This window comes from Ornithorhynchus anatinus, chromosome 11, assembly GCF_004115215.2.
Source record: "Ornithorhynchus anatinus isolate Pmale09 chromosome 11, mOrnAna1.pri.v4, whole genome shotgun sequence".
NCBI classification, from domain to species: Eukaryota; Metazoa; Chordata; class Mammalia; order Monotremata; family Ornithorhynchidae; genus Ornithorhynchus; species Ornithorhynchus anatinus.
In genome coordinates, this window is record NC_041738.1 from 50,850,740 (window position 1) to 50,873,324 (window position 22,585).

Below are 22,585 nucleotides of genomic sequence, written 5' to 3' on the forward strand. Positions count from 1 at the left end.
TGAGCTTACAGTCCAGAGGGGAGAGAGAGGCATCAATACAACAAATAAATTACAGATCTATATATAAGTGCTGTGGGACTAGGCGCGGGGAAGAACAAAGGGAGCAAGTCAGGGTGGCACAGAAGGGAGTGGAAGAGGAAAGGAGGGGCTTAGAATATAAACATGCGTGTTTATATTATAAACATAAGCTGTTCTGTCCATTTCAGTATCATACATAAATTAATTTTGGATTTTTGAAAAGTATGAAAGATCGGAGAGCTTGAACTTAATTCCCATTGCTTTCTTGTTGATTGACTTCTTCAATGGTTGTAGCATTTTCCTAAAGCACAATTGCGGTGCTGTTTATGCTGATTTATTCTGCAACCTCAGTCACTGTCGAAGAAGTCTCCACTGTGGCCTTCCTCCCATACCCAAGATCTCCAGTTGTCACCATTCATTGGTCATCGATGTGCTTATTAACCCAGCTTTCCTAGGATTTATCAGCATATTTTGTTTTGTGACCGTCCTGCTCTGAGTACAGACTGCTTTGGTAGAGACTTCAGTTTTCAAATTATGTGTGAAGGAATGTTCCTTGAATGTCTTGATTTTTAGTGCTTTTTAGCTCCTCTGAAGTTTTACTGCCTCTTGTAAAGTATTGCACATTTGCAGGTCACCTTGTGCCCCATCTCAAATTGTGCTCTTTGGATTCTACTAAATGGACACCGTACGGCCACTTTATGGAAAATGGATACTGGTGCTTTTGTGTGGTGACTCTCTGTTGTTGTTGGGTTTTTTTTTGTTCCTCTTGGCCCCTGACTGTGACCTTCTCATTGTCTCTTTACTAAGCTGTGAGACCATTTCAAATCAGGAGACTAGAGGAAATGGCCAGGCCAGGATTCTGTGCAGGGTGGAGTGAGGCAGGGTGGAGTGTGGCTGCCCCTGAGCTAAGCCTTTCACCATCCATGCACAAGGCGTCTACAGCATCGTCCATGCCCCCAGTCACACCCTTTACCTACTCCCGACCCTCTGAAGAGCTCTGAAATGCCACTCTCGGCCTCATTTTCCAAGCTTTTGGATGACTGCCATAACCGGCAGAGTTAAGTCCCGACTGGGGTTTTATGGCAGGAGAATGGAAGCTGAATCCCTGAGGTCTGTGCCTAGAGAGAGGAGATGTTAGGGTGCCAGTGATTCGGTTCTCATGCTCCCCTTCACATCAGGGTACAGAGGGAAGAACTACTTCTAGCCACCTAGGAAACAAGACATTTAAAACCCCAAGCTGAACAAGTGGATAAACTAGTTTTTTGGGGGGGTTTTAAGGTCAAATCCGGGTACTGAAGTTGTTAGGGAGTGTCACATATTTTAGAAATCAGTGCACAGCGTCCATCCCCCCCGCCCCGCAAAGGCTCAGGGCCCCTGCTCTAATGGCTCCTTTTTCCTCTCTCAGCTTCTCCTACTCCTCGGGTTCCTAGCCTTTCCCGGAAGGGGACCACCAGAGACCGGGATATGGCGGTCGCACTCCTTTCGTATGACTCCCAGGTGAGTTCAGTTCCCTTTGTCTCGCCTAAGATCATGAAGCCCACTGCCTGCCAAGAATCTTCTGCCCTTCCTCCCCCTAAGCCATCTGGGTCATGGCTCAAGAAGCTGGCCCACTCCTCTCGGGGACTCGGGAACTGAGCCCGAACTGTGGGGCAATTGACTCCTTGTAGGCCGCTCCCCCACTGTCTCTGTCGTTCATGGAAAGAGTTCTGTGTTTCCCCAAGATGTCTAGCAGTCTGTCTGATTCTTCTTATTGGGCCTGGATCCATTTCTCTGGGTGTGAGAGGAGTTTTCTCAGAGGCAACAGATTCTCAGTAGGCCATCTCCCTCTTGTGTTGTTCCAGAGATCCAAGAAGTATGAGAACGCAAGCATGTCCCTCTCCCAGGAAAGGCAGAACCATCTGGTTCCTCCCCGAAGAAACCTCCACCGACACCTCAAGCAGGAAAATTATGGGAATATAAGCTCACTGGGTAAGACCGATTTCCCCCTTGAGATTCCAAATTGTGGGGTCCCTGGTGTTCTCAGTTCCTGATCTGACCAGAGACCTTTGAGTTCCAGATCTCATGACAAAGAGATTGCCACCCTACCTGTCCCTCACACAGCTCTCTTTTAGTTCCTTCTATGGCAGAGTCTTGGAAATTCAACTTCCCAAGAGCCTTCCAAAGGGAGAGAGAGTTCCCATTTCTGGAGGGTAAAATCTTATCTTAGAGGGTGCACTGTTCTCTAGACGGAGGAGCTGGCTTTTTCCAGCTCCTTTCCTGACTCCAGTACCTTTCTGTCTTCCCCAGCCGCCCCACAGCAGAGTGGCCTAGTGGGTAGAGCACTAGTGGGTAGAGCAAAGGCCACCGAGCCAGAGTACCTGGGTTCTACTCCCGGCTCCACCTCCTGTCTGCTGTGTGATCTTGGGCAAGTCAGTTCACTTCTCTGTGCCCCAGTTTTGTCATCTGTAAAATGGGGATTAAGACTGTGAGCCCTATGTGGGACATGGACTGTCCAACCTGGTTAGCTTATATCTATCTGAGTGCTTAGTTCAGTGCCCAGCACGTAGTAAGTACTTAAATCCCATTTAAAAAAAAATGTGTCTCCCAGAAGTTGTCCTGTTTTATGGTGCAAGGGGTAGGGATTGGGCTCAGGGGAGCTCTCTGTGACCAGCTGATCCATAATGCCACTGTCTGCTTCTCCCTGAGCAGGTTTTGGCGTTTCCAAGCCTGACATCTCTGGGCTGAAGCCAGGGGAAGAAGAATTGGGTGACCTGGATCTTCAGGGCTCCAAGGATAAGGACATCCTGAGAGGCTCCTGTCCCGAGGAGCAGGAAGAGACCGAAAGCGAAGCACCAACAAGGCGGGAAGAAGCAAACTGGAAAGACCAGGAGCCCGAGGCTTGGAAGGATGAGAAGGTCGCAGGCATGCACTGGGACTCGGAGGAAATTAAGACTTTACTCGCCATTCTCAGCGAGCCTCAGTTTTACGAAATCATCCGGATCTGTCACCAAAACAGCCAGGTGTACGGGGCCGTGGCAGAGCGGCTGCAGGAGTACGGCTTCCTCCGGACACCGGAACAGTGTCAGGCCAAGTTCAAAGGCCTCCTAAAGAGCTACCGTAGAGCAAGGAGCGGCCACGTGCTGGAGCCCTGCATCTTCTATGAGGAGATGGACGCCTTGATGAGCTCCTGGTCTCCCGTTCTCCCTACCGATGTCCTAGAGGAGGGGATGTCTCTCCCTTACTACGGAATGGGCCATGCCGAGACGGACGAGCAGGAGCCCGGGGCCTGGGACCACGAGGTGGCTGCAGCCGGTGTCTTGTCTGAAGAGTCTGACAGTGATGAGTTGGGCATTGAAGAACCGGCCCAAGAGGAGGGTCCTTCATCTCTGTTCCAAGGCTCTCGAGGTAAGAGTCCGTCTATTTCGCGGGGGGCTCTGGCCGGGAAGGGACAAGCAGTGTGGCCTAATGAAAGGGCCCTTCTGGCTCTGGGAGGGATTTCGGCAGTGATTCTGGCTTTGGGAGGTGTGAAAGAGTTGCCGGTAGCTTTAAGGGGCACTGTACCCCGGGTCAGGTCCAGGGTTGTTTGCAGGAAGGAGGAAAGGAAGATTCCTGATTATGGCAAACTGATCCCGACAGTTTGTGAGTGGAAGAATGGTCTGAGGAGGAGAAGGCGGGATTTTGATTTTGTCCTAGCTGAGTGGTTCTTCCAGTTTTTCATGGGAGTGCACACTCTTGGCCACTGAGGATTAACCTATTTCTAGTGTCAGTTGTTGGGCATGAATCCAGAGAAGAGGTGTCTCTGGGTTTTCTTTTTTCTTTTTTTGCTCGCCTTCCCTCCTTTCTTTTTTTCCTGTTCTTTTTCCTGTTCCTCATTCCCTTCCCCTTCTCGTTTCTCATTGCTTTCTTCCAGAATCTCTTCTTCCACCTTCTGGGTTCAGCCATTTTAAAACCATGTGACTTTTTAATTTTTCTTATGCTCCATTTTTTTTTAAACCCCACTAAGACACAGTGGGGTATACACATCAGGAGGCATCCTGTGAGTGGTGTTCTGGCTTTAAATGGGTCCACTCTAGGGAGTTATCTGAGAGCAGAAATGGTATCGTGAGGGTCATGGGTCTGGTCACACCCCCATCGCGTTTGTCTTCCATCGTCTTCTCGGTGTCTTCGGGGTGGGGCTTAGGCTGGTGACAGTGAAGCACTCAGTGTAGAATTGAATGGTGGGAGTTCCATTCTGCTCTTTTCCCGGGCTCTCCCTTAGGCTTCTGGATAGCGTAAGGAATAGGGCTGGATGGGAAGGGGCACAGGGTGTATGTATTATTAATGCATTGTTAGTTTGGCCAACTGGGAATAAATGTATTTGTAAATGGAAGTGGAATCCCCTGCCAACACCCCTTTTTGGGTAGACATAGGGGATCAGGTGTGAGGGTCCCATTTTGTGTGGGCTTGCTGTGTGCTTGTTTTGGGCGAGGGAATGGCAACACCAAGGGAGGGTCCGTGGCTACCACCCACTCATTAGTAATCAAAAATTGTTTGCCTCCTCTCCCACCCCCCACCTATCCAGAAATGACACCTCCTTGCTTCACCTAAAGAGCCTCCTAAGGTTGAACCGCCCTAGGAGAATGGGGTTTCCTTTCCCAAGGAAAACAGAGTACCAGATGTGAAAAAATTTGAATTTTAAAAGGCCGGAGGAAACTGGGGAAGGAAGTTTAGCTCGGGGGCCCACGGATCTCCCAGTTTACGGGGCAGCAGAGATTCGGTTCCCTCTGGGGGTCCGTTGTCCCTGCTGGCCCCTGAGCTGTATGTAGGAGGGCAGTAGGCCCTTGGGAGAGCGGGGTGTGGTGCTGAACCAGCTGCAGGCCCCCCCCGGGGCTCTGGGCTGCAGCTCCCCGGCCCTTCACTCCTCTCCCAAGGTGACCTGGTAGAACTCCCTCCCCCCACTGCTCTCCTTCAGAGATGCCTGCTTCAGCACACAGTAGGCGTTCAATAAATAATATTGATTGATTGATCCGGCTCTCTGCATTGCGCACTTCCAACGGGAGTTGCATAAGGGCCAGACTGCGGCAGTTCTGCTCTCCTTCCGTTTGCGGGGGTGGGGGGTGATGTCAACGCTTTCCCCTGCCCAACAGTAGCGGCTGTGATGCTTTCCCCAGTGGCCCCTGACCTCTGCCCCACACCCCTCCACCCCGACCCATGATAATGCCAGTGATGTCGTTCCCCCCGCAGTGGTGTCAGCAATCCTGTTTTCCCACCTTGGGGATGGGGCGCCACCCCCAATCTTCTGCCCCCCACACGTTGGGAGTGGCTGGGAGTCCTAGGTTTGGGACCCCGTTGGGGCGGGGCCCTGCGGAGCCACGGCAGGTCCGGGGAGTCTGTCAGGAGTGTAAAGCATTGTGGCATGATGCGGGGGGAGATTGGTGGCAGTGGCCGGTGATTGGGTGGTTGAGGAAAGTGGAGTGCGATCCATTTTGCCGTGTTTTTAGGGCAGGAGAAGTTCAGATGTGGCCTATTTTCATCCCATTATTTTCCCATTTTTAATCATTTGCTGATTAGGGAGTTCAGAAAATAATTGAAAACACAGCATTCGTAAACCCCTTTTGGTATCTCAGCAGGAACAGTGGCGTTTTTGTCCTGGTGAGGGGTGGGTCCCTCATCCACCAGCATGACTTTGCGACACATTGGAAATGCTTTGGGATACTTTTGGGGTCTGATATCTTTGGGGAATTGGGGGGTTCAGGTGGGTATGGTTGGTCCCTAGGAGTTAGGGAGCTGGTTCCATCTCAGCCTACTGGAACCGTCCCCCAGTCTTGTCAAAAACCCCCAAAAGTCTCAGAACCTCTCTATCCCCACGAGAATCATCAGGCTAGAAGCTGGCCTGGCTAATAATTGTAATGGCCGTATCAGTTACATTAACTATGGGCCAAGCACTACTCTAAGCACTGGAATAGACACAAAAATAATAATTGTATTATTTGCACCAGACACTGTGCTGAGCACTACGGCAGATACGAGATAATCAGATGAGACCGGTTATTGTCCACATGGGGCTCCCAGTCTAGGTAGGAGGGAGAACAGATATCGAATCCCCATTTTCCTCTTGAGGGAATGGCACAGAGAAGATAAGTGACCTGCCCAAGGTTACACAGCAGGTAAATGGCAGAGTCAGGACTAGAAGTTTCTCTGACTCCCAGGCCTGTGATCTTTCCACTAGGCCGTACGGCTGGCTCCCTGGTCGTGACCCGAACCTCCCAGACCCATCTTGTGGGTTAGGGGGTTCAAGCACAGTGGATCAGTGGCCACTGGGTGACTCTGAGTACGAGCTTCAAGGAGCATGGCTTAATTGCCAGAAGCCATCAGGATGTCTTTGACATTGGATATTTGATATTCATCATATTTGATATTTGCCCCACCCTCAACCTCGCAGCATTTATGTACATAGCTTTTGACTTACACATTATATATTATTCATATTAAGGTCCGCCTCCCTCTCTAGACCGTAAGCTCGTTATGGACCGGGAACATGTTTGCTAATTCTGTTGTATTCAAGTCTCCCAAGTGCTTAGTACAGTGCCCTGCGCATAGAAGCCACTCAAATACCTTTGATTGATTGAGTCATCCATACCCAAGCCTGTTGGACCCATTCAAAGTGGATGAAATGGTTTTTCACCCCTTTGTTTTCCATAGAGGAACATTTAGCATTCTGTAATCCCAGATGAATCCAGATGGATCAGTGGTGTTTGTCCAGGTCCCTGAATAGCCTCAGGAAGCCCAGCCCAACCCTGGGACATCCCTAGGCGAGGTCTGTATTCCACTCATTCTTTTGTATTTACTGAGCACTTACTGTGTGTGGAGTGTTGTACTCTAAGAGCTTGGGAAACTACAGTACAACAATAAAAAGACACATTCCCATTCTGTAATAGAGCAGAGCCCCTAGTTATGACCCCCAAGACATACCTCAGTGTTGACACATGGGAGGATTGCTCCAGAGCAATGACCCCAGGTTTAAAATTCAACTCCTGTGATAGGACTGGCCCAGGGCCAAACTGACTGCAGAGAAGAGGCCTAGGGACAAGCCAAATTGCCATGGTCTATAGCAGGAGTCAGGAAACAGTGGTTCTAGTCCCAGCTGGCTGGTTTAGGTAAGTCACTTCACTTCTCGGGACATCAGTTTCTTCATCTGTAAAATGGGGATAAAGCACCCGTTTTCCCTCCCTCTCAGCCATGTGGGCTCATCCCAGTGCTTAACATGGTTCTTGGCCTGTAGAGTTTAATAAATACCATCATCGTTATTGGCATTATTCTCCTCCTTATCAGCCCAAGGCAAAAATGAAAGCCTAGAGGAAGATTTGGCCCCAGAAGAAGTAGCGGTACATCCATGATTCTGTGCAAAATCCCAGAAGTCAGGAATATCCGGAGGAAAAAATGTTTTTAAGCCCCAAGGAGCTAGGTGCCTAGCAGGGAGGAAAGAGATGTTTGAAAGGGGGGAAGTGTTTGTTCCCTAGTGTGGTTTTATTGAGTGGGTGTGTGTCCAAGGTGGGAGTTTTGTGTTGGGTAGAGAAGACCAGAAATAGGAGACAGTTGTAGCCAGAGGTGAGATTACCTCAGCAGAGCCTCAGTGAAGGAGTGTCCCAGGGAGATTTCTGGTTGATGGATAAAATCCCCAAATCTCTGAGGGGCCAGCCATAACCTCTTCTCCCCACACCCCCACCAATTTGTGTTTCACGCTCCATAGGGTACATACCTGGCAGAGAAAAGAGAGAGTGAGCAGCACTGTGAAAACCACTGCCACCATCTTCAATTTCTCATGCAGGTTATCGGTCCTGAAGCCTCAGGACCGAGATCTAGCTATCATTCTTACTGGTAGATTCTTCATCAGCGGGTACTCTAACCACCCACCTGCTGCCCTCTCACCTCTCCCTCACAGTTACCAATTCCCAGTCCTCTGGAACAAAAGAGGGGAGTTCTGGTTTAAGTAAGGAGCTGGGGAAACTGGGAATATAGGGTAGCTAGGTATTCCTGTTCCCAGTGCTGATGAAAAATCCCTGTACCCCAGGATTCTTCCATCCCCATGGCCTTCACCATCCCATTTCTGCCCACATCATTGTGGGCAAGGAACATGTAATAATAATAATAATGTTGGTATTTGTTAAGCGCTTACTATGTGCCAAGCACTGTTCTAAGCGCTGGGGTAGACATAGGGGAATCAGGTTGTCCCACGTGGGGCTCACAGTCTTAATCCCCATTTTACAGATGAGGGAACTGAGGCACAGAGAAGTGAAGTGACTTGCCCACAGTCACACAGCCGACAAGTGGCAGAGCTGGGATTCGAACTCATGAGCCCTGACTCCAAAGCCCGTGCTCTTTCCACTGAGCCACGCTGCTTCTCAACATGTCTACCGACACTGTTTTATTGCACATACCCAAGTGCTTAGTACAATGCTCTTCTCATACTAAGTGCTCAATAAATACGATTGATTGATAACGTTCTAATTCCCCCTTAGCTCTTGTGCTCTGTCACCCGTGGTTCTTATATACATATTTATGTGCTGCGCTAGTTGAGCATTTATTAAATTCTCCAGCTTCCTAGTCTCTCTTCACTCCTAACTGTAAGTAATTTTATTGTCTTTCTCCTCCTGTAGATTGTAAGATTCTTGAGGGCAGTAATCCTGTCTTTTGCTTCTGTTGTATTTTTCCAAGAGCTTAAACTTAGTACTGGGCCCTGCACACAGTAAGTGCTGAAAAAGTATTTTCCATTAATTCCAGAAGCCCAGATTTGGAGCCTGCTGAGGAGATGACTGTTTCCTCTATTAATCAGTGGTGTTTATTGAGCGCTTACTGTGTGCAGAGCACTGTACTGAGTGCATGAGAGAGTACAGTAATAGAATTGTAAACGCAATTCCTATCCACAAGGACCGTACGGTCTACAAAGAAATTACAGTCTACAAGACTGTAAGCCTCTTGATGGCAGGGACTGCAACTTCTGTTGTTTGATCTTTTTGTATGTTTCTTTTCCGTTCTCCAAGTGCCCGGTACTCCACGGGCTCAATCAATAGTGTTGAAACAAATACTGAATGGGGAATCCAAGAGGATTCACATCCCAAATGCAAGTTCTCAGCTGGCCAGTGATGGTTGGCCAGGAAGTGGGTTGGGAAGCTGGTAAGATGGTCACCGTGATTCTACCCCTTATGTCCCTTGGTCAGTGTCCAAAGCCAAATTGAGTTTGTCCCTTCTGAGACATCATATTACTTCTGGTGATTTAGGGGGAGAATGATGTGAGATGGGTCTTCTGGAAGTCATAATGGGCATCAGGGAGCATAATATGGGAGAAAATAAACTAAAGGTGAAGATAAAGGCAGGTGGTGATTAGAGATGGTACATTAGGAAAGGAGTATTGGGGTACCCAGGGAAAGGATTATTGAGTGGAGGAGGCCTGGGGGTGAGGAAGAAAGCACTTGAGAAAGTCAGGTCCAATCAGGCATCTGCTCTTTGATTCATTCAACGCAGCACTGGCCAACCTTACCCACAGCTGACCCTGGGTTAGCCAACGTGACCTGTAACACTGCGGCAGGGACCTGAGGTCGGGACAGGTAAAGGACGGGCCTAACCCTAATTAGGAGGAGGGACATAGGAAAGAACGCTGAGGAGGATGAGGCTTAGGGAGGTGATGATAAGAAGGCCATGCATGGGGAGTAACTCAGAAACTTTTAAGGCGCTCAGACTGAGTGACTCTGAAGAAGGGAGGGCCTGCCACTTCATAACATCGGGTTTAGAAAGTTGGATGCTGGATGCAGTAAGATTCCATGTGTTAGAGGACAGTAAGCAGCGTGGCTCAATGGAAAGAGCACTGGCTTGGGAGTCAGAGGTCATAGGTTCTAATTCCGGCTCTGCGACCTGTCAGCTGTGTGACTCTGGGCAAGTCACTTAACTTCTCTGTGCCTCAGTTCCCTCATCTGTAAAATGGGGATTAAGACTGTGAGCCCCGCATGGGACAACCTGATTACCTTGTATCCCTCCACAATGCCTAGATCAGTTCTTGGCACATAGTAAGCACTTACCAAATGTCATTATTATTATTATTACTCTTTTGCATTGACACCATTAAAATAGAGAAAATGAACGTTTTCTAGCCCCAGGCCACAGTGGGGTGGGCCATGCGGCCCGCAGTAGAGCTGCTGAGGCGCTAAGGTTCTGCTGAGTGGCTCTGCTGGCCCTTAAGCCAGGGAATGACATCGGACTCAGGGTCCACTCAGCTGAGCCTTTAGGGTTTGGGGAGGAGAACAAATATATTTCTCTTTTCAGCGTGGCTCAAGAGAAGCAGCGTGGCTCAGTGGAAAGAGCCCGGGCTTGGGAGTCAGAGGTCATGGGTTCGAATCCCAGCTCTGCCACTTGTCAGCTGTGTGACTGTGGGCAAGTCACTTCACTTCTCTGTGCCTCAGTGACCTCATCAGTAAAATGGGGATTAACTGTGAGCCTCACGTGGGACAACCTGGTTACCCTGTATCTCCCCCAGCGTTTAGAACAGTGCTCTGCACATAGTAAGCACTTAACAAATGCCAACATTATCATTATTATTATTATTATTTAGTGAAAGCTCAGGGTTGCATGTGGACCCAACTGAACTCTCTTCTGAGAATTTTCATAATCAATCCCACAGCACAAGAAAGGCCAGGCGAGTGCAGTAGTACTTAATAGGTGGAATTTCTACATATGGTACTTGGCAGGGTACTGCCATTATGATAGGCTCAAAGTACACTGTATTTTCACAGTATTAGAGGATTGTCAATTCACCCATCAAGAGTAATGTCTTCGGCATCCTTATAAAACCCAATTTTCCCTTTTTATGAAATGCTCCCAAATGGAACCTTTTTTTTCCCCTCCTTCAGCACTCTCTTTGGACATTCACCAGCCGTATGGACTTAGGACCTGGATTCTATTTCTGGCTCCACCATGTACCTGCTTTGTGACTTGGGCAAGTCACTTAACTTCTCTGTGCCTCAGTTCCTTCATCTGCATAATGGAGATTCAATACCTGTTTTCCCTCCTACTTAGGCTGTGAATCCCATGTGGGAGCTGATTATCTTGTCCCCAGTGCTTAGTTCAGTGCTTGACACATAATAAACACTTAACAAATACTGTAATTACTAATAATTACCGTAATAGTAATAATAATATCAACCTACTCTGAGTCCAAACAACCACTCAATGACTAACGCAGGGTGCCATATCCCCTTATCTTTTCTAGAAGCAATGTTTCCAAAAAAATTCCCAGTTGGTTCCTAAAAACAGCATCTTAAGGTGAAATGTGGAAAATGGGAACCAGCTTCCTCATAGGAACAGTGTTGTGGATGGGTCCCTGAAATAAGATCAACTACCCTGTTTTTACCCAAATTATCCTGAATTATACACCCAATCCATTAGAAGTAAACAGTATTATGATAATTTATATTGAGTTAGGTTCCACAGTAGGCTAGCTGACCTTCACTTCATCTGAAGTGAAATGGACAGGTTGGCCATCCATGGTGGGGGTCAGACAAATCCTCCCTGTCCCCAGCCTCTCACTCTTCCCTCCCCTATTTAACTACCCCCCCCCCCCCAATTCTAACCCACCCCTTATATTTTTTCAGATTGTCCATTTCTTTGCGGTTCCCCGTGCGTCCATTGCTCCCCTTCCCAGACTAGTGCCGTAAGAGAGGGTAATGCTGTAAAGTCAGAACCGATGTGTCGTGAACCTGAAGCAGCATGTAGATCGAGAAACCTTGTGCAACTTGTCGGAACTTGAAGTATCTGAAGTTCAAAACTGCCCCTCATCTCTTTCTCTGCTGAAATGCCAGAGCCATAGAACCAGTTGTTCAGGGCTTCAAGAACGGGAGGAGAACGAGTCAGCCCTTTCGGGAAAGGAAGACATTGGTCTTCCAACGGCCTTGGGGAATGAGCATATGGGAAATGGTGGGCCAGCATCCCTGCCTTGCCAATCATTTGGTTTTAACATTTTCTCTCCTTTCATCATTTCCTTTTGCTGTGACCTCTGCAATGTCTGTCCCTTTTTTCAGGTTTTGAGTTCGGGAATGGTATTAAGAAGAATCCCAAGCAAGAAATTTCTGATGAAGTGAAACTACACGGGACATTTCCAGGAAGACCCAAAATGGATGCTCCTCTGCATCCTGATTGGGAAAAAGCTTTTGAGAATGAGTGCAGTTCAGGATGGCAATGGGAAAACCCCCAAGGAGAGAGGCAGCAGAGATTGACACCTCAGGAGGATTTAGAGAAAGTCCTAGGCTTCCAGTGGCCGTACCTGGGGGAGAGTTCATTTGCGTATCTCAAATTTGGGAAAGGCTTTCCTCATAGCTCCCACCTTATTACCCATCAGCTAGCCCATCAGATAAAGAATCCTCACACCTGTAGCGAATGTGGGAAAAGCTTCGATCTGAGCCGGAGCCTTATTAGACACCAGAGAATCCATACAGGAGAGAAACCTTATAAATGTCTCGACTGTGGGAAGAGCTTCAGTCACAGCTCAAACTTGTGTGCCCATCGGAGAATACACACGGGAGAGAAGCCCTATAAATGTGGTGAGTGTGGGAAATGCTTCAATCAAAGCTCAAGCCTTATCGTGCACCGGAGAATTCACACGGGAGAGAAACCCTTTAAGTGTGCCGAGTGTGGAAAGTGTTTCAACCAGAGCTCAAGTCTTATAGTGCACCAGAGAACCCACACTGGCGAGAGACCCTATAAATGCGGTGAGTGTGGGAAAAGCTTCAACAACAGCTCCCACTTCAGCGCACATTGGAGAACCCACACAGGAGAGAAGCCCTATGAATGTCCCCAGTGCGGAAAAAGCTTTAATAGAAGCTCTCACCTTACCAAACACTGGAGTATCCACAGGAGAGAAAAGCTGCTGCTACAGCCTAGACCTAGTTACACCCCAGAGGACCTGCAGGGGAGTAGCGTGCTTTAAAGGTGTCAGGCTTGGGAAAACCATTTTTGGGAGCTCCCACCTTCCTCCTCTCAAAATTCCTACTTATCCTATCAAAATAGTCCATCAGGTTTAGGAAAGAATCTTTGGGGTTTTCCCTCCGCTTCGTGTAGCAGCTCTTCTGCTCCTAGTATATCTCAAGCCAAATTCCAAAGGTGGACAGCCCAGGAGTCGGAAGACTTGGGTCCCACTTGCAGCTCTGCCACTGACTTGATAAATCGGGCCATGACTCTCACATCTGTCCCAGTTTCTCTGGGTCACATGAGGAGAAGATAAGAGCTGGGTGTTCCATTTGTGATTCCTGTTTAGTGATTGTTACCCAGCCGGGCGACTGACTGTGGGAGCTTGTTGCAGCAGCTCAGAGGAGAGTCAGAAAAATGCAGGTTCGACATGCTTCAGGGTTGGGCTCAAAGATGGGCGCCTGACTGGAGGGAGGATGCCCACGGTGACAGCATCTCTTCCTCCCCCTGAGAACCTCTCCTCTATGGAAGAGTCCCTAAGGCCAGGGTCTCCACTAGGATTTTGCCTGGACTCACATCCAGATGTTTGAAAAAGTTATGCAGATATTACCAGTACATTTGCATCTTTAAAAAAAATGTATTTAATTTTCGTTAAATTTGCATCATTTTGCATGTCCCTGCATAAATTACATGCTTAATTTTGATGCATTCCTAGAGTTTTTCCTTCTTAATTCCTTCCCATCTGTCCATTCATGTAGCAGGAGGACCGGCTTTCCAAGGCCCCGTGTATAGGTCACTTCCCGGTTGAGAAGGTCCCTCCGAGGATGGGTGAGTTCCATCCTGTAGGTTCAAATCTCTGAGCCAGTACTTAGACTAGCCTGCTAGGGTTGAGGACCCGAAACACGGGGCTACCCGGCTCTAGAATGGAGCTGCCAGGCTCCCCGGAGGCTAGACTTAAGTGAGATGAAGTTCATTGAGCATGCAACTTGCTGTATACCTTTTGAGGGCCTCCAGCCCCAGAGACTTGGGTCCCAGAGACCAAGCCTCGTCTTCGCTAAAGGGTGGGTTGGGGCAGGGCTAGTAGGATTTACAGAAAGCTTAGGGCTATTACGGATTTATTACTTTATTCCCCAACCCCCTGCAGAAGAGCCATGCTTTCTAAACTCTCATATAGGGCAGGACTACTATTAGGCTAGAGGGGCCAGAAGAGGAGGAGGAGTCAGTGGAAGTCAGGAAGCCTTTATGTAAAATGAAACAAAACCCATCTCAGAGGCGAGGGAAACCTCCAACTAGGGGACTTGGGAGGGAGTGGCCTACAGAACAAGAAAGCCATATTTTCTTTTCCATTTCGGCCACTTAACCCAGAAACCAATTCCAGAGACCTGAATACTGGAGCCCAGGATGAAGGTTGTTCATCCTTCCCACACTTCTAATCCCACTCATTTTGCCTCTTTCTTTCTCTCCGAGCACCCTGCTCAGATGTCTAACACTCCCACACGCAAATGCTAGCCCACATCAGACACAGTTTCAAGTTCATGGAGACAGGCACAGTCTTTGGACGCACAGGCAGAAAGACCCAACCAGCACATAGTGCACTGGGCATCCTCACTGATCTAACGCATGAGTGTCAAGGCTGTTTCATTTATTGGGCTGCCAAAATGGTTAATTGCCACACCAGGGCCTTCCAAATTCCAGTTGGATTACGGTCAGGCTCAGGTAGTGCTGCAAAACAGACCTGACTCCAGTATAATGCATTCTGGAAGCAGAAGTCTTTCCTTCAACACTGCCAGCCTTTAGAAAGTGAGTGAATTGGGAAGAGCATTCTGTAATTCTCATTATAATATGAGATTATGTTGCCCCAATGTTGAGGACTGCCTAGGACTTGTAGTCCTAGTGACGTGGAATCTGAGCCCGGCGCCTTGGCCGTCAGATTTCAGAAAGAAAACCGAGTGGAAGTTTCCAGTGGACAATCAGAAAGAGATGTCTACTCCTCCACCAAGTGCCACATTGTAGCAGGCCCAGAAGGAATATAGAGCAGAGGGTGGGAGAGCTAGGGAAAATGATCCACCAGTGTCATTAACTGTCCCTGATCAGGTCATTTTTATGTTTTAGAGAAGCCACTGACCCATTCAAGTTTTAAATTTGAAAAAGATGCATTTTTTTCTACCATAATCCTTTTGACTTGTAACAATTTCAAAAGGATTTTTAAAGAGATATTTTGAACTGAAGCCCTAGCAGTGGCTCTCAGATTCTGGCCCTCCTCTCTTAGTTGCCCCCAGTAAGCAGGGGAACTCAGTAATTCATATTTTGCACCAGGTTCTGCACAACTTTAAGCCGGCTGTGCTCTCTGCACAGGGACAGCCAGGAACACACTACACATGTATGAACAGGCTGGAACACATAGATCCATCCGTTCAAACTGGTGCCCAGGCTAAAGCACTGGATGGAGCTAACTAGGGGATGGTGAGGAACCAGGTAGGCCGAGTACCAATCAGGGCACCGGAGAAGGGGCATCCAGGGGTTGGATGGGGAACTGACACACAATGCCAACTTCTAAAGAATCCTGGGAATAGAAGTCCAAGCCACAACTAGAAAAGTTCTGGTAAATCTAGCAGAGGGTTTGAAGTGCATCACTGGATTGTGTGCTCATCAAGGGCAGGGATCATTTGGTAGATTTCTGTCTGCCCTCCTAAGTCCCTAGAACAAGGTTCACCGTGCCATAAATACTGTTGATGAGGAGGTCTCGGCGAAGGCAGAGCAGAGCACTTAAAGCCCGCAACTAGCCTAGTGATAATGGCATTTTTATCTCCTCTAAAAGTCATCTGGTGCTAAGTAACAACCCCCAGAGAAATGGTCCTGGGGCCAGCTGAACAAACACTCCCTTTTTGAAGAGCCCAGCGAGCAGGTTTGAATCGCTCATGTCCCAGAAAGCTTTTCTCCCCTTTGATTAGTTTCTGGGTTCTCACCTCTTTCCGAGTTTTACTACGGAGACCTGGTCTTTCCTGAGAAATTGAATCCAACCCTTCAGGTTTGGAACATCATCCTCTTCTGGACACTAAGCCCTGTGACAGCTGCTGACTTCAGAACTAGAAAGGAGGACAAAAGGACATGAGAGAGGTCGGTCCCATCTGAGGGTAGGCCAAAAGGTGGGGGTGAGTTCTGTGGGAAGCCCCGCGTTGGGAGTGAAAGGTTCTGAGCTAGGAAGTGGGGAGAAAAGTTGGCAGTGGGTGAATTCCTGGGGACCGAAGGACTCAGATCCACTTATATTGAATCGACCCTAGCACTTAGCACAGTGCCTGGCACTGTGGTTACCTGATAGGATTTTCATGATTATTATGATTATTAACTGAGATGGGAAGCTGGGACATCTCAGCCCAAGGTAAATGCTGGACAATGTAATTGCTAGAAAAATACCTCATGCTAGTGTAGGGCAGCTTCCCCACCATGGCCAGGTCCACCGAGGACACCTCCCCCAAACAGGACAGAACTCATACATTCCACTCAAAAGTTCAAACTCTATCGATTTTCCTTGTTTTTTGTTTTGTTTTGTTTTTTTAACCTTCCCTTTTGTTTCAGGTGTAGTAAGTGTATTTGAAAAGACAAAGGAATGAGTGAGGTTGGAGGGCGAGTGAGGTTGGAGGTAGAAAGTGACGTGGAGGAGAATAGGGTGAACACGGGAAAGGAAGGGGATGTTAACGGGCCTTAGGTGGGCCCAGCTTTCTAATCAACTTACCCTGCTGGACCAATTATCCTGCAAAGAGTAGAAAAAGTGGATCAGCATTGCTCTTTTCACCTCTTACCCCTATCAAGGTAAAGTTCACCCCCAGGAGCAGCATCTTTTGACCAAAGGACAACTAACTGTAGCCCATAGGAGAGGTGAATATGCTCAAGGTCAATAAAGTGACTCCAGGGCGTGGCTGCCCCTTTTACCCTCTACCCCTCGCTCTGGACCCCAAGCCCACATATGCCACGCACCTAGAGTGAGGCCAGGATACCTAGAGCCACCCTGGAGGTATGGAATCCAGCCGGAGGAAAAACGGACGCACGCCTGTGCGCGCTTGCCTGTTTCAGTTTGCAAGGAGTGGTTTTCCTACTTTCCTCCAGCTTCTGCTTCGAGGAAATGTGGTGGCAAGGTAGGGGGCACTTGGAAAGCCTTAGGAAAGTTCATTGATCATCTGCATTTTGTCTCTGCTCTTCTGGGGGTCTACTCCCTTGATTAAGCCCATCCAACCCACTGGCCCAACCTGTGACCCATTCCTCCCCTTCATCTCATTCTTGTAATTATTCTATCTATCTATGTGTGTGTTGATGTAAGTTAGTCTTAACTCCCCTATTAGATTGTAAACTCCTTGAGGGCAGAAACCATGTCTATTCTTTAAAATGTATCCCTAGTGCCTGGTTCAATGCTATGCATCCTGTGGGCACTCAATAAAGACTTGTTTGACTTGATTTATTGCCCAAAGCTGTCAGATGATTTACATGACCCCACTTCACTTTCCCTTCTCCATCTCACTGCAGTCAGAAGTGGGAGGACACACGGGGCGGGGTGAGGTGGGCTGGCGGGGAGAAGAGGTAAGGGAATGAACTGGGATTCAAAACAGCTCAACATAGTGGGGAAAGTTCAATCTCTCCCGGATTCCTGGCTCCCTGCTGATAGCCTCCTTACATGCAAGGAAACCCCCTCTAGGCTCATTTTGGGTAGGGAATGTGTCTGTTATATTGTTCTCTCCCAAGCGCTTAGTACAGTGTTGTGCACACAGTAAACGCTGAAGAAATATGATTGGTGGGCCACCTTTGCACATTTTCCCCCATTCATTTCATTTGAGTCGTATTTATTGGGCACTTACTGTGTGCAGAGCAGTAGAGAAGCAGCGTGGCTCAGTGGATAGAGCCTGGGCTTAGGAGTCAGAGGTCATGGGTTCTAATTCCGGCTCCGCCACCTGTCAGCTGTGTGACTTTGGGCAAGTCACTTAACTTCTCGGTGCCTCAGTTACCTCATCTGGAAAATGGGGATTAAGACTTTGAGCCTCATGTGGGACAACCTGATTACCCTGTATCTTCCCCAGCGCTTAGAACAGTGCTTGGCACATAGTAAGCGCTTAACAAATACCAACATTATTATTATTATTATTATTAAGTGCTTGGAAAGCATAATTCGGCAACAGAGAGAGACGATCTCTACCCAGCAGTGGGCTCACAGTCTAGAAACCGGCTCACGGTCTAGAAACCACATTGGATTCTGAACCGGTAGTTGGGTAGAAGACGGGAAGGGAGGGTAATAGGAGGGCAGGCCCACGGGAGAGGGAGGTTTGGACTCACCCCTGGGGGAACGGTGCTTCCCATTAAGGAATTCATTGGACACCACAGTGAACCGAATACATGGGGCCGGAGGAGGCAGGAGGGAACGTAAGCCTAGGACTAATGGTCGGGGGGGCGGTGGAAGCCGACGTGTTCTGACAAAAGTTTGCCCGCTGGGCTCAGCAGGAGAATGGGGTGAGGTGGGTTAACCTGCCTGGAGAAGCAGTGTGGGCTAGTGGATAGAGCCCGGGCCTGGGAGTCAGAAGGACCCGAGTTCTAATCCCGGCTCTGCCACCTGTCTGCTCTGTGACCTCGGACGAGTCACTTCTCTGGGCCTCAGTTACCTCATCTGAAAAATGGGGACTATGACTGGGAGCCCCATGTGGGATGTGGGCTGTGTCCAACCTGATTAGCTTGTATCTGCCCCAACGCTTAATACAGTGCCTGGCACATGGTAAGTGCTTAACAAATACCATTAAAAAAAAAGCCACGAGGGCAGCAAGAAGGCTGGCTGGTCCAGGCAGAAGCGGCGGAAAAACACTGTCCATGGAGGCAGGTAGGGGTGCCTGGAGAAGCAGCGTGGCTCAGTGGAAAGAGCATGGGCTTTGGAGTCAGGGCTCATGAGTTCGAATCCCAGCTCTGCCACTTGTCGGCTGTGTGACTGTGGGCAAGTCACTTAACTTCTCTGTGCCTCAGTTCCCTCATCTGTAAAATGGGGATTAAGACTGTGAGCCCCACGTGGGACAACCTGATTCCCCTATGTCTACCCCAGCGCTTAGAACAGTGCTCGGCACATAGTAAGCGCTTAACAAATACCAACATTATTATTATTATTATTATTATTAACCACGGGCCAGGGGGATGAGGGTTGGCAGTTCTGGGACTCAAAGCAGTGGCGGGCATAACTAAAAAGTGGATGGGCAGGAGGAGGTAGAGGGGCAGCGGATGGGACTCATCCCCACTCCCAATCTACGTGCTCACGGACCACTGGGAAAGACAAAGATCTAGGATTGCATTATTCATCTCAGCTGGTCTCGTAATTCAGAGGTAATTTGGTGAAAATTTGACTTAATTCTTTTAAACGTTGAAATTTTCAAAACTTCCAGGATTTACTTTTTATGATTCAGCTACCATATCATCTGCATGGCAAGTGTTCTGAAATGTTACTCCTTCCAGGATTTGCAGATAAAGTGAATGGTGTAAAAAAAAATAAATCACATTACAGCTGTCTTTCATCATTCAAAGCAATGGTCAGGTAACTATGCTGTGTGACCTTGGGCAAGTCACTTAACTTCTCTGTGCCTCAGTTACCTCATCTGCAAAAATGGGGATTTAAAAAAAATGAGCCCCATGTGGGATAATCTGATTATCCTGTATCTACCCAGCGCTTAGAACAGTGCTCTGCACATAGTAGGCGCTTAACAAATACCATAATTATTATTTAATTTAGGGTATTGGATTCCAACCTTAATCCAAAATTTAACAATGCCCATATCTTGGTTTGGAGATGAGGGCTCTATTTTGGAGAGAGATGAATGATGTCACAAGGAAATGGGCAAAAACTGACCAATTACACAAGCATCACCATTCTCTATAAATTCAGAGAGAGGGGAAATCATGCAAAAAAGATTAAAATTATGGTGCATTTTAAAATGACTAGTTCTTCCAGGAAACATTCCCAAATATGGCTGATTCTATCCTCGACAGCAGAGATTTTTACCACTCATCATAGAGATGCACAAAATCAACTTCATTCAACTGGCAGAATTAGGAGGGATTCTTTAAATTCACTTTAAATTCATTTGGGGAGTGAAAGCATTTTGAAAAACTTAAAATCTTTTCAGCTTTAGCCCTTGTTTTTTTTAAATGACTTGGGAAAGAGCACTCGGATAAAATCTTAAAAATCCTCACCCTGCTTGAAAGAGTGGTGAGCCACTGACCCACTGCTAAGAGTGTATGACTGGCTCCAGGTAAGCAGTCGAGTCCCGTGCCAGCTCTGGATTCGGTGAAACTGGGGAAACCATGGCCGGAAGTTCACGGGGGGCAGAAAAGTTGCCCTAGGATGAGGGGCCATCGCAGGACCAAGACGGAAGACAGAGGGGACCCCAGAGGAAGCAAGAAAAAGGGAATTTTCGCTTCTCCACAAATAATTGCCAGCTTCTTTCTGCTGTATGTGGTATGTATATCGCACATCTACACCGGTAAGTGCCTGGCAAGGGTAGTGTGGGAGGGGAAAAGGGTAAAAATTGTAATGGTATTTCGTCTCAAGGAGAGCCCTGGGTAAGCTCACTGTGGGCAGGAAATGTGTCTGTTAATTGTTTATTATTGTACTCTCCAAAGCGCCTAGTACAGTGCTTTGCACACAGTACACGTTCAATAAATACGAATGAATGAATGACTCCCTTGGGCTAATAGGGTTCTTCCAGAGTTTAGTGCCCCAGGACACAACAGTGACAATAAGTGGCACCTCCACTTCCAAATACACCTATAGGGCTTCTCTCTCAGGCCATCACCAGCTCTCCTGTGACGTAAATGGAGTGGAACCACCCGCACGTGTAACCTCGGTCAATGGTCTTTGCCGAGCACTTACTATGTGCCCAGCACCGTACTAAGCGCTTGTGAGAGTAGAACAGAATTAGCAGACACACTCCCTGCCCATCCTGAAGCGCTCCCCATCCCAAGGAGGGCATCTTGAGAGCTAGGAAGGGAAGGGGGCACAAATTCCCCCCCAGCTGTTAGTACCTCCTAACTCGTCACCTGCTGACTCAACTATGTGTTCGGGGTGAGGCTAGCAGGGTGGAAGGGGAGCATGCCCAAGGAAGAAGCAGGCCACCGACCCCTTGCCAGTCCTGCGGTAGGGGCAGGGAGGACTGCCCTAGGAATCACAGCCAGAAAATGTCACCATGTAGGTCCCCATTTCTCAGTCAGTCTTATTTACTGAACACCTACTGTGTGCAAAGCATTGTACAGTATAACAGTAAACAAACACTTCTCATCTGACCTATTGCAACCTCCTTTTCCCCGATCTCCCAATTCCATCCTCAGCGCTGCAGTCCAAGCTGTCTTCTCAACCTACCACTCGAACATGTCCTCCCCTGGCCTACTTATTGTCTCAAAGTAATTTCCCCTGCCCTAAGGAGCCAGCCGAGCTCTACAACCTTCCCACCGAGAACTTTGACCACACTCCACTCCTCTGGCTCTTAGTCTCCCCTCATCATTCCCTTCATTCTTCCCGTAAGGCTCTGCTCAAGTCTCCCTCCGAGATTCTCCCCACTGCACCACGAGAATTAGCATGGCACAGTGGATAGAGCACGGGCTTGGGAATCAGAAGGTCATAGGTTCTAGTCCCGGCTCCACCACTCGTCTGCTGTGTGACCCTGGGCAAGTCACTTCACTTCTCTGTGCTTCAGTTACCCCATCTGTAAAATGGGGATTGAGACTGAGCCCCACGTGGGACAGGGACTACGTCCAACCCCTTTTGCTTGTATCCACCCCAGCACTTGCCTGGCACACAGTAAGCACTTAACAAATACTACAATTATTATTATTATTATTACTATTGTTACCCAGGGGTCACATAGATGTGCCCAGTCCTGGGGACACGCTTCCTATCACCACCCCCAATTTACATCCAAAGCAGCATGGCTCAGTGGAAAGAGCCTGGGCTTGGGAGTCAGAGGTCATGGGTTTGAATCCCGGCTCCGCCACTTGTCAGCTGCGTGACTGTGGGCAAGTCATTTCACTTCTCTGTGCCTCAGTGACCTCATCTGTAAAATGGGGATTAACTGTGAGCCTCACGTGGGACAACCTGATGACCCTGTACCTACCCCAGTGCTTAGAACAGTGCACTGCGCTTAACAAATACCTACATTATTAGTAGCGAGGGAAGGGAGAAGGAAGCTTAAACCCCCAGGCTTTCTAGAACCCGGTTCTTTCTAAAATTGGAGGACTCCCCTCTAATTTTTTTCCAAAGTACTTCCCAAACCCTGAAGCCGGAAGCCCGAGCCATCCGTCCCCCCTCCGACACGCTCGTGGTTCACACTATTGACGCACAGTTGGGACACCACTGCTGCCGGCCACCTAAAGCCCGAAGTCACCTCAGGTCGCGGGTACCGTTTCCGGTAAGGACGCCGGGCCGCTACTGCAACCCATCTCCGGCAGCGCACGCTACCATCGCCACCCCTGCTACCAGTGCAGCCTGACTAGCCCGCTTTCCTCACCCTCCTTCCAGGTACCGTACCTCACGTCGGTCCCATCTTGGCCCGACAAGCGTCCCCCACCACCTCCCCGTAGTCCCTCTGCCTTGTCTGACTCCCGGCTAGACTGTCAGCTCGTGGTGGGCAGGGAACGTGTCCCCCAA

General features: G+C 48.6%; 1 protein-coding gene across 3 annotated transcripts in view; it reads left to right on the forward strand.

The window, feature by feature from the left end:
• Positions 1-17,376, forward strand: part of LOC100085655 (zinc finger and SCAN domain-containing protein 29-like) — a 30,249-nt gene extending 12,873 nt beyond the window's left edge. For all 3 annotated transcript variants that reach the window (XM_029074472.2, XM_029074473.2, XM_029074474.2), the window contains exons 4-7: positions 1,424-1,515; positions 1,860-1,986; positions 2,707-3,402; positions 12,045-17,376. In XM_029074472.2, the coding sequence (XP_028930305.1) occupies positions 1,424-1,515; positions 1,860-1,986; positions 2,707-3,402; positions 12,045-12,949 (1,820 nt within the window). In that variant the 3' untranslated portion in view covers positions 12,950-17,376. The remainder of the gene's footprint in view (positions 1-1,423; positions 1,516-1,859; positions 1,987-2,706; positions 3,403-12,044) is intronic.
• Positions 17,377-22,585: the final 5,209 nt, after the last annotated feature.